Source organism: Theropithecus gelada, chromosome 15 (genome assembly GCF_003255815.1).
Source record: "Theropithecus gelada isolate Dixy chromosome 15, Tgel_1.0, whole genome shotgun sequence".
Taxonomy (NCBI): domain Eukaryota; kingdom Metazoa; phylum Chordata; class Mammalia; order Primates; family Cercopithecidae; genus Theropithecus; species Theropithecus gelada.
In genome coordinates, this window is record NC_037683.1 from 97,205,971 (window position 1) to 97,223,336 (window position 17,366).

Consider the following 17,366-nt stretch of genomic DNA (forward strand, 5'->3'; position numbering starts at 1 on the left):
CTTTTTTTTTTTTTTTTTTTTTTTTTGTTTTTGTTTTTGTTTTTGTTTTTGGGCAGAGTCTCGCTCTGTCGCTAGGTTGGAGAGCAGTGGTGCGATCTTGCTCACTGTAACCTCTGCCTCCCAGGTTCAAGCAATTCACCTGCCTCAGCCTCCCAAACAGGTGGGATTACAGTTGGATGCCACCACGCCCAGCTACTTTTTGAACTCCTGACTTCAGGTAATCTTCCCACCTCAGCCTCCTAAAGTGTTGGGATTACAGGTATGAGCCACCGCGCCTGGCCCCCACTGCCTCTTTACATATTTTAAGTTCAACTTGAAAGTTTCTCTATACATAGTGAACTATAACCTAACAATATATAAACAAACTGTAACCTACTTTTGTACCAATCACCCAGTTTTAGCCAATCACAGGTGGCCAACTGTCAAACTATGTTCAAATGAGGCAAAGGTGGAGCTGCAACCAGTCCAGCTGTTTCTGTACCTCACTTCTGTTTTCTGTCCATAAATACGACCTGACCATCTGACAGCCCAGGAGTAGCTCTGAACCTATTCTGGTTCTGGGGGCTGCTGAATTGTGAATTGGTCTTTGCGCATTTGAACTGTTCAATTTAATTTATCTGAAGTTTTTAACAAATTGTATCCCCCCTAAAGATACCTTGAAGCCCTAACCCCCAGTGTCCATGAATGTGACCTTATTTGGAATTTGGGTCTTTACAGATGTAATCAAGTTAAGATGAAGTCATGCTGAATTAGGTTGGGCCCTAATCCAATATGACTGGTGTCCTTATACAAAGAGGTGAAGACACAGATACATAGAGAATGCCACATAACAACACAGGTAGAGATTGGGGTGATGACACAGCAAGCCAAAGGAATGCCATGGATTGACAGCTGCCACCCAGAAGCTAGAAGAGGCACGGAAATATTCTACTCAGAGTCTCAGAGAGAGAATGGCCCTGTTGACGTGTGGATCTGAAACTCTACTAGACTCTAGAACTGTGAAAAATAAATTTCTGTTGTTTTAAGCCACCAAGTTTGCGGTATTTTTTTATGGCAGCCCTGAGAAACTAATAAAGAGGCTTTCAATTGTGGATTAACAATTTTAACCGGTAATACCAGGTTGGTGCAAAAGTAATTGCGGTTTTTACCAAGTACATTGTTCTATAAAAGGAAATAAGATAGAAACACCACCAGTAGCTGGTTTCTGACTTGGAAAGGACATTCAGGAGGAGATGCTGCTGGAAATGAAGCACTGGTAGGTTGGCTGCTGTTTGCTTTACAGAAAGTAAAGGCTGATAGAACTGCAAATGGCTGAAGTGCAAAGGGCGGATCCTTCACATTCATTGTTTTACATTTTCTCATTCTCTAATATAAACTCCATTATTGCCTTATTTTCTGTTTCCCCCAAATCATCTTAATTCCTAAAAGAAAATAGTGGGCAATCAAAAGTTCTGAAAGATCTGACTTCTGAAAGGTTATCATCTAGTGAGGAAAATGTCTTTCCTTTAAAGTAACTGTGTGGATAGCATTGTAAAGAATATTTAGAAAGCAATGGAGATGGAAATTTAATAGAAAAATATAAAGTGAAAATGCTTTTTTCTAAGTCTTGGGACATTACTATGAGAATAAAACACTTTTACTACTTCTTTCATTAAACAATAATAAGGAAGGTCCTTATATACCCAACTGCTCCTTCTATTAAAACAAAACACATACTAGAGTTGTATTTCAGCATTTCTTTTAAAAACAATGGGCACATTAAATGTTGGTCATATAACTAATGCTAAGGATGTCTAGGAAAAAAGGGCCTTCTATACAGTTTTTACTCTGAAGAAAAGAAATGGGCCGGGTGCAGTGGCTCACACCTGTAATCCCAGCACTTTGGGAGGCCAAGGCGGGTGGATCACGAGGTCAGGAGTTCTAGACCAGCCTGGCCAATACTGTGAAACCCTGTCTCTACTAAAAATATAAAAATTAGCCAGGTGTGGTGGCGTGCACCTGTAGTTCCAGCTACTTGGGAGGCGGAGGCAGAAGAATCACTTGAACCCGGGAGGTGGAGGTTGCAGTGAGCTGAGATCATGGCACTACACTCTAGCTTGGGTGACAATGCAAGACTCCATCTCAGAAAAAAAAAATGACCACCGAATGCATAAAAATGTACATTCAAGGCGAGTCACAGAGGGTCAGAAAGAGAGTTGCACACCTGTAATCTCAGCACTTTGGGAAGCTGAGGCAGATGGATTGCTTGAGGCCGGGAGTTTGAGAACAGCCTGGGCAATGTACTGTGACCCTGTCTCTACAAAAAAAAAAAATTAGCCTAGCTACTTGGGAGGCTGAGGCAAGAGGACTGCCTGAACCCAGGAGTTGGAGGTTACAGTGAGCTATATGCCACTGAACTCCAGTCTGGGCAACAGAGAGAGGCCGGCGCGGTGGCTCACACCTATAATCCCAGCACTTTGGGAGGCCAAGGTGGGTGGATCACCTGAGCAACATGATGAACCCTGTCTCTACCAAAAATACAAAAAATTAGCCTGGTGTAGTGGCGTGTGCCTGTGGTCCCAGTTGCTTGGGAGGCTGAGGTGGGAGGATCACTTGAGCCTGGGAGGCAGAGGTTGTAGTGAGCCGAGATCGCACCACTGCATTCCAATCTGGGTAACAACAATGAGACCCCATCTCAAAAAAACAAAAACAACTAGTCATATGATTTTTGCCTATAACAGTAGAAAACAGGAAACAACCCAAATGCTTATCATGAGTTCAATTAAATAAAGTATGAAATAACCACATAATTAAATATTGTAAACTGTGGATTCATTTAAAATAACAGAGATCTGTATTTACTAATACGGAAAACCGCTCGTGGCTAATATTTTTTAAAAGCCAGTTATGAAAGTCTATTAAATAATCCCATCTTCATTTAAGTATAACACGGATATATATATACATGTATATATTCATATAAATTTATATATGTGTACAGAAAACACACACCAAAATATTAATTGGTTATATTTCTGGTTATATCTGTAAGTGACCTTTGCTTCCTTTTAAGACTTTCCTAAACTTTATGCAATGAACACACAAACTTCCACAGTCAGAAAAAAATGTATTTTAAAAATGTTCAGGTAGGGTGTGGTGGCTCACGCCTGTAATCCCAGCCCTTTGGGAGGCTGAGGCAAGCAGACTGCTTGAGCCCAGGAGTTCAAGACCAGCCTATGCAACATGGCAAAACTCCATCTCTACAAAAAATGCAAAAATTAGCCAGGCATGGCAGTGTGTGCCTGTGGTCCCAGCTACTCAGGAGGCTAAGGTGTGAGGACACCTTGAGCCTAGGAGGTTGAGGCTACAGTGAAGTGTGATCATCCCACTGCACTCCAGCCTAGGTGACAGAGTGAGAGCTTGTCTCAAAAAAAAAAAAAAAAAAAGATCATTACATTTTATTTTAAATATACACAAATTCACATCCATTCATTGAAGTAATATTTACAGAATACCTGTGTAACAGGTACTATGAATACATAGGTGAACAAGATAGTATCTGTTCTCAGGATGATTATCGTCTATTGGGAAAGCAGACAACACAAATAATTTTAAGTGTTACCTCATTTGCTTCACTCTGTTGCTGTTCCTTCTTTTTTCTTCTTTTCTCTCTTTTTTTCTCATTTGTAGTTGACTTGCTTCCTAAAGTTTGAGACTTTCCAGTATTTCGACCTTTACCTTTTCCAGGTTCTGAATCAGAACCACTGCCACTATCCACTTGTAACAGGGCAAAACGAGAAGCAGTAGTGGGAACAGAACTAAGTACTGCGGAGGCCATCGTAAAGATTTTTCTTTTAAAATACTTCTGTCAAGAACAATTTCTGTGGGGAGGAAGAAGAATAGGCAGATGGGTAAACAAACACTCAGTAAAATCTGTTGTAGATGCTAAAACAACCATATGTATATAAAGTAAATTTCTTCTGACACTGGCTTTAGTAAATTTGGATTAATACCCACAGCACTATTAGCAGTAACATACTTTTATATTTAAGCAAACAATGTAACATTTTACAATAGAAAAATGACATAAGATTTCACAGATATAATGTGCTCATTTTTCCATGTATACTTTAAAAATGCATGGTTTTCCTCTCTCAATAATTCTGTAATATATACATATTTATAAAGAACATTCTAAATCAATATGGTTTACAGTGGAAAAGAGTATCATTTTTTCATTATACACAAAAAAAGATCTTTAGTCCAACTACATGTTAACTCCCAACTTCCAATAAAAGAAAAAAAGGAGTAAAGACAGAATACCATTTTTATCATATATAAAATACTACCATAAGTTTGATTCTGGAGACTGTGATTTAGAACTGACAGCAAAAATAAAGAGCTTAAATTCTCTCAACCAAAGGAAACTTTTCAAAATGCCTTCTGCATTATGTTTTAGTTCACTAGCTTCCATGCAAGCATAGGTGAGTGTAGCTTCATGTCATGTGCCGTCAGCTTTTCCACAACCATTTAGACCTAGAAGGGATCTTAAAAGTCCCCCAGTAGCTCCTAATCCAAATCCTTTAGTTATACAGCTAAGGTAAGTGGAGTTTAAGTTGGTTATGTGACTTCCCTTAGTTCTTTCTGGAAGTTAGTGGCTGAGTCTCCACTTGGACCTAGATTTGCTGAATCTTAATCTGAAAGTCCAAATTAAGAAGCCCTGTAACAACCAGAAGACTAAGTACTCTTCCAATTAAAAAAGACACAGATTGTCTTAACAGAACGGCAACTCAGAAATTTGTATTTTGAAATGTTTCAGGTACACAGAAACTGAACAAAGTATTCGGTTTGAAAAAATTAAGATGAACACTCCAAGTAGCCAGCACAAAGGTTAACAAAACGTTAACTGACTCCTACGCTTCTCTCCAATTGCATTCCCCCACTGCACCAGCCAGAGGTAACAAGTATCCCGATTTCCGTACAACTTACTCCTTTGCTTTTCTTTATAGTTTTATCCTATGTCTTGATTCACAGTGCTCATATCTGAATGAACTGCTGTCATTTCCACAATATCCCACTGGTTACATATATATTTCTTACTACATCACATTATCACACAGGTCCACCCTATTCATTGTGGGAAAGGGCTATGTAAAGGTGAATACTAAGAAGTAAGGATCATTAAGATCCATTCTGAAAGCCAACCACGCACTATCGTTTGTATGTTTTCAGGAAGGAAGAAAAATGAGAAGTACATATTCAATCTTCCACCTTAAGTAACCAGAAAAACATTTGGAAATCTTTTAAGTTTTTGGTACACAACGAAGAAAAATCACAGTAAGAACTGAGGTCTGAAGATGCTGTCTAGCCGTCATTAAATTATAGCATTTTTATTACAATATCATGTTAAGACAAATTGCTTGTGTCTAGAAATATGCAAATCAAGACAAAATATGACAATGTACAGAGATGATACCACATGATAAATTGTGACAGATTTTTGCTTCCAATCTTTCCTGCAAGCATGGGAATGAAAGTTTCGTAAGTTATGACAAAGGAGAAAATGTTTCAAAATGGAAAAGAAATTCCAGAAATATTATGGAAAAGATGAATTCTGCTTCAACCTCAACATATTTTATTAAAATAATCCTATAGGCCGGGTGCAGTGGCTCACACCTGTAATCCCAGCACTCTGGGAGGCTGAGGTGGGCAGGTCACTGGAGGCCAGGAGTTTGAGACCAGCCTGGGCAACATAGTGAGACCCTGTCTCTACTAAAAATACAAAAAATTAGCTGGGCATGGTGATGCGCACCTGTAATCCCAGCTATTCCAGAGGCTGAGGCATGAGAATCTCTTGAACTCAGGAGGTGGAGGTTGCAGTGAACTGAGATTGCACCACTGACTACAGCCTGAGCAACGGAGTCAGACTCTCTCTCAAAAAAATAGTAACAATCCTATATAAAATGTTACTTTCTTGAGCACTCAAGGTACAATAATCCTATATAATTGTTCAACTATCATTATATTCAATTTTAAATGTTGGGACTATTAATTGGAAGTGGCAGCTGTATTACTGTTCACAAATATTCACTGTCCCTCCCTGAAGGGGAATTACACTATACATCACTTCTCTGTTGAAGGCAGGCATAACTAGGTAACTTACTTTGGCCAGTGAAATATAAACTTTAAAAAGATTTACAAGTCAGTGTGTGGTTCAACGTGTCCTCTTTTCCTTGCTTCTGTGATTGCAGAAGCGTATACTGAGATGGAATCTCTATCAGCCAGATCTAATAAAGTCTGCAACCACAGTGAACAAAGCCCCCTTACTAACCTGTGATGGACATACAGCTTGAGCAAGAAAGCAACTTTGCTGCTTTCAGCTGCTGAGATTTTCAGATTGCTTATTGAAGCCTTATCATGACTTATAACTTACACAAAGAAATTTCTTTCCATTCTAGGACTGATATGAAAACTGTGAATTTCATATATGGATTATTTGCATGCATTAAATGTTCATAAATTTCTATTCTGAAACATCTCTCCAAGGCTCATAGAAATTTTATTTCTGTAGCATAAGACAGAGCTATCTTACCAGGGTATCCTTAGACAGTTTCCCTTAGGCCTTGGGGCAGCCGGAAACCCCTGAAAAAGTAAGAGCCTCTGTTCCAGTCACTTCCAGATACAAGCAACCTCATCCGGTGCTCCTCAGTGGGTAGCTCCTGCACATGCCACTCTGGAGTTATGTCAACTATGAAAAGGGAAGTGCTCCAAGTCCTAGTAATCTACCTCATCAGACAACTGCAGAATGCACTGTTACCCATTATTATAGACAGGCTTGTAAAACTGTTGGAAGATTATGTTCAAGGTGCCTCAACAGCAAGGCACACGGTAGAATAAGCAGGAAGTCAAGAACGGGGGAGCCCAAAATCTAGGGAGCAGGGTTTCCTTAAAGCAACAGCCTTAAATCTCTGTATTGATTATATTTTTCCCCATTTGCCAGTGACATCCATTTTCAGCAACATCAAATGTAGCTGCAAGGTGACTGCTCAAACAATGCATATGCTTTCTGTCACCTAGAACTTTGTCATTACTTTTAAACACTTGAAATTAGAAAGTCCAATTGAATCTGAAATCCTGTCATTCACTGATTTATTCATTTGTTTATTTTTGAGACAGGGTCTCGCTCTGTCACCCAGGCTGGAGTGCAGTAGCCTGATTATGGCTTACTGCAGCCTTGACTTCCTGGGCTGAAATGATTCTCCCACATCAGCCTCCTGAGTAGCTAGGACTACAGGTGTGTGCCACCATGCCTGGCTAATTTTTTCTACTTTTTATAGAGATGGGGATCTTCCTATGTTGCCTAAGCTGGTCTCAAACTCCTGGACTCAAGTGATCCTACTGCCTTGGCCTCACAAAGTGCTGGGACATGAGACATGAGCCACCGCAACTGCCCCAAATCCTTTCATCTTTATCACAAGAAATTTTCTATTACATTTTTGATGAAAAGAGCTGTTAGATCATTTAAAAATAATTCCAACTGTTGCAAATTACTGAATGCTTAGATAAAAATTGCTTGTTTTTATTACCTCCTCATACAAATGAAGTTTTAATGGACACTCAATCCTAAGAAATCATTATTTAAAAGTCTAGACCAGGAACTGAATATTTTCATTGGTGGATAAACTGATTTTAAAAATGAAAAGTTAATGTTCACAGAAGCAAGTACAATTATCTCATTAGAAACCCTGAAAAGAGTCTGAAGTTTTACAGAAATTCAACATTTAGTATCTTTCCTATTAATTTATATTGTTTTACTTATCCTAATCATATACTATAACAAAAACGTTTTTCACATTTTTTTCCATCTAGTTCAATACAGACACCTTTAAATCTCTTTCCAGTTTTGGGAGAATGAGATGCCTCTGGTTCTTTGTGTCAGTAATGCAAAAAGCAAATGGCAGGGAGCACCAGCACAAGACCACTGACCTGGAGCCAGAATGCCCATCACACCCAACCTGCTACTTACTGTAAGTCCTTGAGCAACCTACTTGATCTCTCTGAGTTGTTGTAAAGACTGAAAAAGTTAATATATGTAAAGTACTTAGAACAGTAGCCAGAAGCACTCAATATAGTCATGCATCACTTAATGATGGGGATACGTTGTGAGAAATGCATCATTAGGTGATTTCATCACCATGTGAGTATCACACAGTGTACTTACACAAACCTAACTGGTACAGCCTACTATCCACCTAGGCTAGAAGGTATGGCCTATTGCTCCTAAGCTACAAATCTGTATAGCATGTGACTGTATCAGAGGCAACTGTAACACAATGGTAAGTATTTGTGTATCTAAAGAAAAAGTACAATAAAAATACTGCTTTATATGTCCATCATTGACCAAAACAAAACATAGTTAATGCAGCACATGACTATATACGCATTTACGGGTGTTACTATTATTATTAGACTGAAATGTGCCATGAGACACTATGAGACATAGGAGAATTGGTACAAACTATTTAAAAATTTGACTAAGCATGCCTGACTCCACTGCAAAGTGTTTTGAAACTTAAACAACATGTGGCCCCTATACAAGCTAAGGCTTTAATCTTTGAAATGAAAGAAAAATGTTTTTAGGCATTGAGTAGTAGGTGAGTGGTCAGCCAGTGAAAAGAGTTAAAGATCTAAAGATTACACATAACATACTACAGAAGGAAAATACCTATCTACCAGAAACCCAAGAGTCACATTTGAGACTATATCTTAAATAGTGGGCATACAATAGATACTAAATGTTTCTTGAATGAATGAAAAGTAACAAAAGAAAGACAAAGCAAAAAGAAAGTATTATGACAAATACTGTTAATCAAGAAAAAAACCAATGACAAACACTCAAAAGACAAAATTATTTTTCTGGTAAAGCAGCTACCTATGCTACGTCACATCAGCAACCTATGTGTTAACATGTCTTAACTTCCGAAAGGGTAAAATGGAAAGGGGGAAATGCTCCTTTAATGATCCCTTGTTTGATCAGGGTAAGGTGCAAAAAAAAGAGTAAGATAGTGGCAGCCACTTGCCATTATATTATACTTTACCTAACAGTAAATATTAAAGACAAAAAATAATACTACTTAATCTGCAGCTAAGGGGATAGGAGATGAAACAACTGGAAGGGCTCAATCATCTGTGCTATGTTATACTTAAAAAAAAATAGCCAACATATCAACACATCATCTACCTCAACAGCCTTGACAGAAATCTACATACTATGTCAAAAGGTACGCTGACCAGTACTTCAGAAGTGGAAGAGAAGGAAATGTAATTTTAAATGAAAGAAGGGACTAAAACTTAATATGAAAATAATCCCCAATTTCTAAATATGTCTATTATTTATACACATACCAAAAAGAAGAAATACATGGGATTACTCACTAATTTTCCTTTCTATAGTTTTTACTATTTCCCCAAATGTTCTATAATGACTATATATATACACACACATACATACACACACACACACACACACACACACACATATATATATATTTTTTAACTGAGACAGGGTCTTACTCCCACACCAAGGCTGGAACAGTGGTGTGATCATGGCTCACTGCAGCCTCGACTTCCTGGTCTCAGGTGATTCTCCCACCTCTGCCTCCCAAGTAGCTGGGACTACAAGCATGTGACACCATGCCTGGCTAATTTTTTGCAGAGTCAGGGTTTTGCCATGTTGCCCAGACTGGTCTTGAACTCCTAGGCTCAAGCAATCCCCCTACCTCAGCCTCCCAAAGTGCTGGGATTACAGGAATGAGTCGCCATGCCCAGCTCTACAATGATCGTATTACTTCCAAAAAAAAAAAAAAAAAAAAACCCAGAAAGAACAAATGGTTATCTATACACAAGTTGAAAAAGTTAAGCATAATGTAATCAATACAATATTGATTTTTTTTGCCCTGTGTCAAAATTTAGAAAGGGCAACTGCAGGTCAGAATTGACAATGAGATGCCTTTGGCCATTCATATCAGTGATGCAGAAGTCAAATGACAGAGAGCAACTATCGAAGACTAATATGTTGCATACTTTCAAGAGAACATTACCCTCATTAACTAATTTTTCAGAATTTTCAAAAAGATAGTCATGTTATGCAATCCAGGAATTCCTCTGTAACTTTTTTTTTAACCTTGATGAGAAAGAAATAAATAGGGAGACTATGAAAACATTAGGCTTTTAAAAGATACTGTATTTCAGGTCATGGCTAGGTAACGTTAGTATTCCTTCAGTCTTGTGTCCTAAACTTCTGCATCTCCACATACAGTCACATCTAAGAGATGTTAGAATAAACAGATTCAAACACAGCTCTTCTCCCTCCCTCTCTATACTTCTTCAAATACATTTGGTCTTTAAAAGTTAGACGCTTCTATGCTCAGTCATTTATATACACATAATAATTAAGGCATACAATCAAATGAAAATACACTGGACTGCCAATTAAGTTACATACATTAGTCTATGAATATGGTGGCTAATACTGTATATTAAACATTTGCATATTATTAAAATACTACACAAATCAGGTTTTTGGTGCAGAACTCTAATGATTATTTTATTTATATATTTCCCCTCTTCCCTTGGAGCTCCTTTTAAAAACAATTTCAGGGATATCTGGGCTCAGTGGTGCACACCTGTAATTTCAGCAACTTGGGAGACTGAGGCAGGAGATCACTTAAGTTCAGGAGTTTGGGACAGCCCAGGCAACATAGCAAAACCCTATCTCATAAAATAAATGATAAAACTAATTTCAAGGATAATGTATAGTTGAAAGAAGACAAAATAAATTTACAAGATAATTTTAAAAACAGAAACGCTTCAGGGCAAAATGTGAAATAAACACACATTCTCAATATGCAGGCAGTTCACCATTTATAAATATATATTCTACTATCTTCCACAATGTAAAGACTACCACTACTAAAAACTATTAATTTATACTTAAGATGGCAGCAGGCCAGGCGTGGTGGTTCATGCCTGTAATTCTGGTACTCTAGAAGGGCTGAGGTGGGCAGACTGCTTGAGCCCAGGAGTTCAAGATCAGTCAGGGAAACATGGCAAAACTCCTTCTCTACAAAATGTACAACAGTTAGCAGGCATAGCAGTGCATGACTGTGGTCCCAGGTACTTGGGAGGCTAAGGTGGGAGGATCACCTGAGCCTAGGGGTCGAGGCTATAGTGAGCAGTGATTGTGCCACTGCACTACAGCTTGGGTGACAACCTGAGATCCTTTGTCAAAAAAGAAAAAAAAAAAAAAGATGACAGCAATGTCAAAAGTATAACAAAGTCTCTATTTTACAAATACTTCATACCCAAAAAGCCAATTATTTGACTTATTAAATGTAACAGCATGTTAGCGCTTTCTACGGCAACCCTCTTTCTTCAGATTTTGCGTGTACTCCAAGAAAAAACAACTTGAAATTTCTTGAACACACAATTAGTTTACTTGTTCATATCTTTAACTATGCTGTTCTCTTTTGTCTACGATGCCATCTATCTCTTAAACGAAAAACTTCCATTTATTCCTCAAAATCATGCTCAGGTGCTAGCATATCTATGAAGCGTTCTCTGACCTGTTCTAGAAGTCAAACATTCTGCCTCTGTAATATTTCCATATTTTGAACTTACTATTATTGAATGGACTCCAAAAAATTATCTCTTTATTGTTGTGCCTAGTCCCTAAGATCCTGGTTTCAAGATCCTGAAAGACAAAGAGTTTCTATCCCTTACAAACACCACAGGACCTGACACACAGAAGACACATTTATTGAACTTAGTGTTTTCTTCATGTTTACATTCTTCAAGTACACAGCTATCTATGCAGTGAAAGATGTGCCCTACAAGTAGAAAAAGAAAAACATGAAGTACACAATAGACAATCCTCAAGTCCCATAATGCAGATGTGCATGAGCAATTATTAGCAGTTCAAAGTTGTTTCATCATGGTAAGTGCCATTCTAACTAATCGCCACAACCAATATTGTCTAGGAAGCATATCTGGTTTTAAAGTGTCGATTTAAGCCAGCTGGGCTTGGTGGCTCACGCGTGTAATCCCAGCACTTTGGGAGGCCAAGGTGGGTGGATCACGAGGTCAAGAGATCGAGACCATCCTGGCCAATGCAATGAAACCCCATCTCTACTAAAAATACAAAAACTAGCTGGGCGTGGTGGTGCGTGCCTGTAGTCCGAGCTACTTGGGAGGCTGAGGCAGGAGAATCGCTTGAACCTGGGAGGCAGAGGTTGCAGTGAGCTGAGATTGCGCCACTGTACTCCAGCCTGGCAACAGAGCGACAGACTGTCTCAAAAAAACAAAAAACAAAAGTGTTAATTTAAAAGAATTAGGATGCATTGGTTGCTTAAGTAAACTGCTTCTAAAAATGAATAGCCCAAGCTACAAGCAAGAGAATTTCTTTTTTTTTTTCTCTCTTTTCGTATACATTGGGTCTCACTATGTTGCCCAGGCTGATCTCGAACTCCTGAGCTCAAGTAATCCTCCAGCCTCGGCCTTCCATAGTGCTGGGATTACAGGCATGCACTACCACGCCCAACTAAGCAGAAGAATTCCTAAGTAGCTGGTAGTCTTGGCCTCTATCAAGGTTTGGAGGCACGCTGCCATTATGACCTTATCCCTCTCCACTATGACCTCACTAGAATCAAGACAGACAGCAGCAGCCATATCTCAGTCCAGAAGACCACAATTAGGGAACTTCAGCGCGCGCGCACACACACACACACACACACACACACACACACAATATATATATAAACTCCTTAAGAACAACCAAGTATATCACTTTTTATAAGATGAATGATAGCCATCTTATATTAACACTACCAATTAGCCTGACCAAAAAGGTATCAATGTAGATGCCAATTAGTGTGGCCTCACTGAAACATAACTTAGATCTAAATTAACTGAGCGTAATACGAAATGGTATAACTTAGATCTAAATTAACTGAGCGTAATATGAAATGGCACCAAGTATCACTGATTTAACACCTGGTGAAATAAAAAATTGTGTTATTTCATGTTCTGTTCTTCAAATAACCACACAGTATCTTTCACTTTGGCTTCTTAAAAATTAGGGTTCACAGGCCGGGTGTGGTGGCTCACACTTGTAATCCCAGCACTTTGGGAGGCCCAGGTGGGCGGATCACGAGGTCAGGAGTTCGAGACCAGCCTGGCCAGCAAGGCGAAATCCTGTCTCTACTACACACACACACACACACACACACACACACACACAATTAGCCGGGCGTCTGTAATCCCAGCTACTCAGGAGGCTGAGGCAGGAGAATTGCTTGAACCTGGAAGGCAGAAGGTGCTGTGAGACAAGATAGCGCCATTGCACTCCAGCCTGGGCAACAAGAACAAAACTCCGCCTCAGGGAGGGAAAAAAAGGGTTCACAATCAGCAAATGTGAAGTGCATACTAAAACTGCTCCAAACACACTGTAAATAAAGTAAACCCAATGGGTATGCCCCAAACTCCATTTTTTCCTCATAGTTAAGTACTGCCATCCCTCTCCAATCTGCAGTTCCCACTTTCTGTACGCCAAGAAAGTTAAAAAATACAAGCAGGTACTGAGTGAGGACCTGAGAGATTCTCCCACGAGTAAAGTACACGTATTTTCATTTGCCCACAATGTTCTTTTGGTCAGCTTCTGGGTTTTGCTCTCACTCCAGAATTGAAGCTACTGTAGTGTTATAAATCTGTTGAGAAAAGAAATCTAGATTTCTATGAAGATTTTTAATATTTTAATTAGCCAAAAAGCTTCTCAAATATTTTTATAACTACAAGTCACATTTATTAAATGATTCCAGTTACAATCCCAGGCACATTTACTACACAACAGACAATGCTAAATGGTGAAGACAAGTGTCTCTGGCTTTTTAGTATAAGACAGATGATCTTTCATTAGTCCTTCCAATTAAAGCATTAGCATCAACTCTGAAAAATCTGGTGAAAGAGTGAAAAAGAGGATGAAGAGAAAAGGCAATCAGACAATTTGATAAACTATTTTTGTCATTACTGTTCAATATTTATGAAGCACCCTAATGCTCGAGATCTGACAAAAATTCGGAAAGGCTGTTCCAAACAATAACATAAGAAAAAAAATCAAGTTCGTTTACTTTTCAATAGCTGGCGGGGGAGGAGGAGGAGCACTATATTCAAAAAGTAATTCACTATACCTCATTCATGAATGAAAGCCAAATTTCACCCATAGGCTGTTAACCGATGCTCCGAAACTTATTCGCAAAGTACATAGAGAAAGAAATTGCGCTGGGCGAAACCTAACTCGGGCAGAGAAGCGGCTTCAAAACCTGAAAGGGAGAAAACGAGTCAGGTCGTTGCTCCAGAAATTTCCGGGCGCCCAGCTCCCCGGGAGGCAGCGCGGGCGCCAGCGGCGGGGAGGGGACGGTGGCACCTGTCACTCGAGCGGCCCCCGCGGGGTCTCAGGAGGCTCAGCGGCCGCCGGCCTGGGAGTCTGCTGCGAGTCCCTCTCCGCCGCCCGGAGCCTTGCGCCCAGCGTCGGGCCGCGGCCCTTTCCGCGGAGCGGCCCTCCCGTGCCCTCTGCCCAGCGGCTCCGGCCAGTGGGGCCCGTCGCCTCAGGCCGAGTCCCCGCCACCCGAGCCCCGGGGCGCCGAGGGGAGCGCTGTCGAGCCGCTGTCTACGCCTCCGGGGCGCCGAGCGGACCCCCGCGAGGCGGGCCCGCCTCCGCGTACTCACCGGGCCTCCCGGGCCGCCGGCTCGGCCCTCCTCTCCCTCCTCCCCCCGCCGCCGCCTCTCCCGCGGCTCCCCGGGCGGCCACACTGGGCGTTGAGACTGGTCTGGGTCAAGTGTCGGCAGGGCTGGGGGCAGGCTCGCGCCGGGCTGGGGTCGCGGTCGGCCCGCGGGCTGGGCACTAACGGGTCCCGGGGCGCCGGGGCGGACCGCGGCGGTGAGCGCGGCTGCAGGCTGCGGTGAGGGGCGGGGAGAGCGCGGCTGCGAGCAGGCGGGCGGGCGGGCGGAGGGTGGAGGGAAGCCCGGGCGGAGGGGGCGGCGTGAGAGCCTCGGGGCGGGGGCGGGGGCGGGGGCGGGGGCGGGGGCGGGGCCTGGCGCGTCCGCCGTGCGCGGGGGTTTGTTTATTTTCGCGGTTGGTGGCGGCGCTGGCGCTGGTTAGAGGTTCGCCGGTGACGTGCGCGCCCGAGTTGGGGGAGAGGACCAGAACCACCTGCTGGAGAAGGGGAGCTACGGGGGCCGGGCAGGGTCCAAACGCCTCACGTAGGCGGCGGCACCACGGTCTTTGGGGTCACAGGGAAGAGAAGGGCTCTCGAGCGGGTGGAAGGAGGGAGGCCTCCCGAGGGAATGAGACTCCAGGCCACTCCCCCGCAGCAAGGCAGGATCACCTGCGTCTCGGAGAGCAGTTAGAGGGCTCTGGAGTGGTAAAGGGCGGTGGGACCTGGTAGCCCGGGTTCCCTGCAACGTGAGGTTCGACCTCCAGGCAGTGAAGTAGGGATGGTCCTGCAAGTCAAGATTCCAGTAGCAAGACTGCATCAGCTCTCTGTAAGGAAAATAACATTTCTCCGTTCCCTGTAGAGTTGCAGGGCGCTTTAACGTTATCTCCATCAGGTAGTAGTGGTCTAACTACGGGCGAAGTTAAGTGACTTACCCAAAGCCTCACAGCTAATAAACGGGAGAGCCGGCACCCAGCCGTACTGGCTTCCAATTCTGTGAGCTTACCAGCGCATCACATTATCTCCATAAATCCCCCTGATTCAACTAATAGTAGACGCCCCACAGGTAAGATGCTGCAGAGTTACAGAGGGGAGTTGAAGATATCTTTGCCTTCAAATAACTAAGGAATAAAACAAAGATAAAATAGACAATGAAAGACAAACCATGATAGGTTCCATGTGAAAAGTGGCAGAGTACTGCTGGGAATCAAAGAACCGTGTATATCTGTCTTGGGGATAAAGAAAGAAAGGCAGCATGAAGGAGTAGGCATTTGGGATTGACCTTGAAGGAGACAGAGTTTTACAGCAAGAAGGGATAGCATGAGTATATATACGAAGGCGAATCAGTGAAAGTTGTGTTGGGGAAAGAGCAAAGACTCCAGGGTATGTTGAGAAGTGGCAGAGACAAAGGAGTATGGGGCCTAAGATACCAAATGGATGAATTTGTATTTAATTCAGCATTTTGAGTTTTCATGGTTTAGAAGTTTGGGGGAAGAAAAGAAGGTTTTTTTTCTTTGCACTATTGATTTATCTGTGAGGGGAAGCAGAAATTAGAGGTGGAAAAACTGACAGTTCTACTGTAGGCCAGGTAAAAGGTAATGATGAGTCTGACCTAAAGGGACAGCCAGGGGAATTTAAAAGAGCATGGTTGAGAGGTGATGTGCGTGCAGAATCTATAGAATTTGGCAACTGATTGATTAATTGTGGGTAGGAAGAGAGAAATCAAAGAAAGTGGAGGTTTTGAGTTTGTAGATAATTGCAAGATTGAAAAGAGACAATTACAAACAAAGGAAAGGAGGAGCTACTTCTTGAGAGAAGATCAGTTTAGATTTGGACATTTTAAGAATTCAAAGGGTTGTCAAGACAGCCAGAGAGCCATGGACACTAATATGTTAGAAATAAAGGTTTTGTAGTATGAGAAAGAGGACCGAACTAGAAAATAGACTCATTAATAATCAGCCTAGCGGTAATATTGCTGTGAGATAAGACGACAATGGTCAGAATCTTGGAAAACACCCTCTTTAGAGTCTCACTCCTCAAAACGTGGTCAGTGGCCCAGCAGCACTGACATGAGGACGTTAGTTAGAAACTCAGAATCTCAGGGCCTGCCCCAGACCTGCTGAACCAGCATCTTCAACTGAACGAGAATCCGAAGAGATTTGTGCCACATCAAAAAGTTTGAGAAGCTCTGATCTAGGTGAGCGAAGCCAGCAAAGAAAGGGTGTAGAACAGAAAGTGGGAGGAGAATAGGGTAATGCAGAATCATCAGCAAGGTAAATTGGAGTTTCACAAAAGCAGGACTGAAAGGAGTGTTGATCAACAATATCCAAAACCACAGAGGTTGAAAAGCACAAGGAAAGAAGGTATGTTTGCATTTTGTGATTAGGTGGTAGGGTCTTTAAGACCACATGGTTCTCATTGAAAGCCTGGAAAGAAAGATCCCCTTTCTGGTCGAGGTTGGTCTAGGGATCCCATCTTCCTCAGTTCCCACATATATGGGACATACCGAGATACGTAGATAGATTTGACAGTGGGAGAAAGTAGTTTCCCTTCCCATTGCTTCTATTTTCTCAGCAAAATGAGGAACAAGATCATTTCGGCAGACTGCTAATTGTCCAT

The 17,366-nt window shown here is 41.6% G+C and overlaps 1 protein-coding gene across 2 annotated transcripts in view; it reads right to left on the minus strand.

The window, feature by feature from the left end:
* Nucleotides 1-17,366, minus strand: part of GKAP1 (G kinase anchoring protein 1) — a 93,918-nt gene that overhangs the window by 67,868 nt on the left and 8,684 nt on the right. The window contains exons 3-5 of one of the 2 annotated variants that reach the window (XM_025359488.1): nt 14,761-14,988; nt 14,223-14,354; nt 3,602-3,860 (exon numbers count right to left, since the gene is read on the minus strand). In XM_025359488.1, coding sequence (XP_025215273.1) covers nt 3,602-3,817 — 216 coding nt within the window. In that variant the 5' untranslated portion in view covers nt 3,818-3,860; nt 14,223-14,354; nt 14,761-14,988. Of the gene's footprint in view, nt 1-3,601; nt 3,861-14,222; nt 14,355-14,760; nt 15,134-17,366 lie in introns of those variants that run through there. The other variant, XM_025359489.1, reaches the window with a different exon arrangement.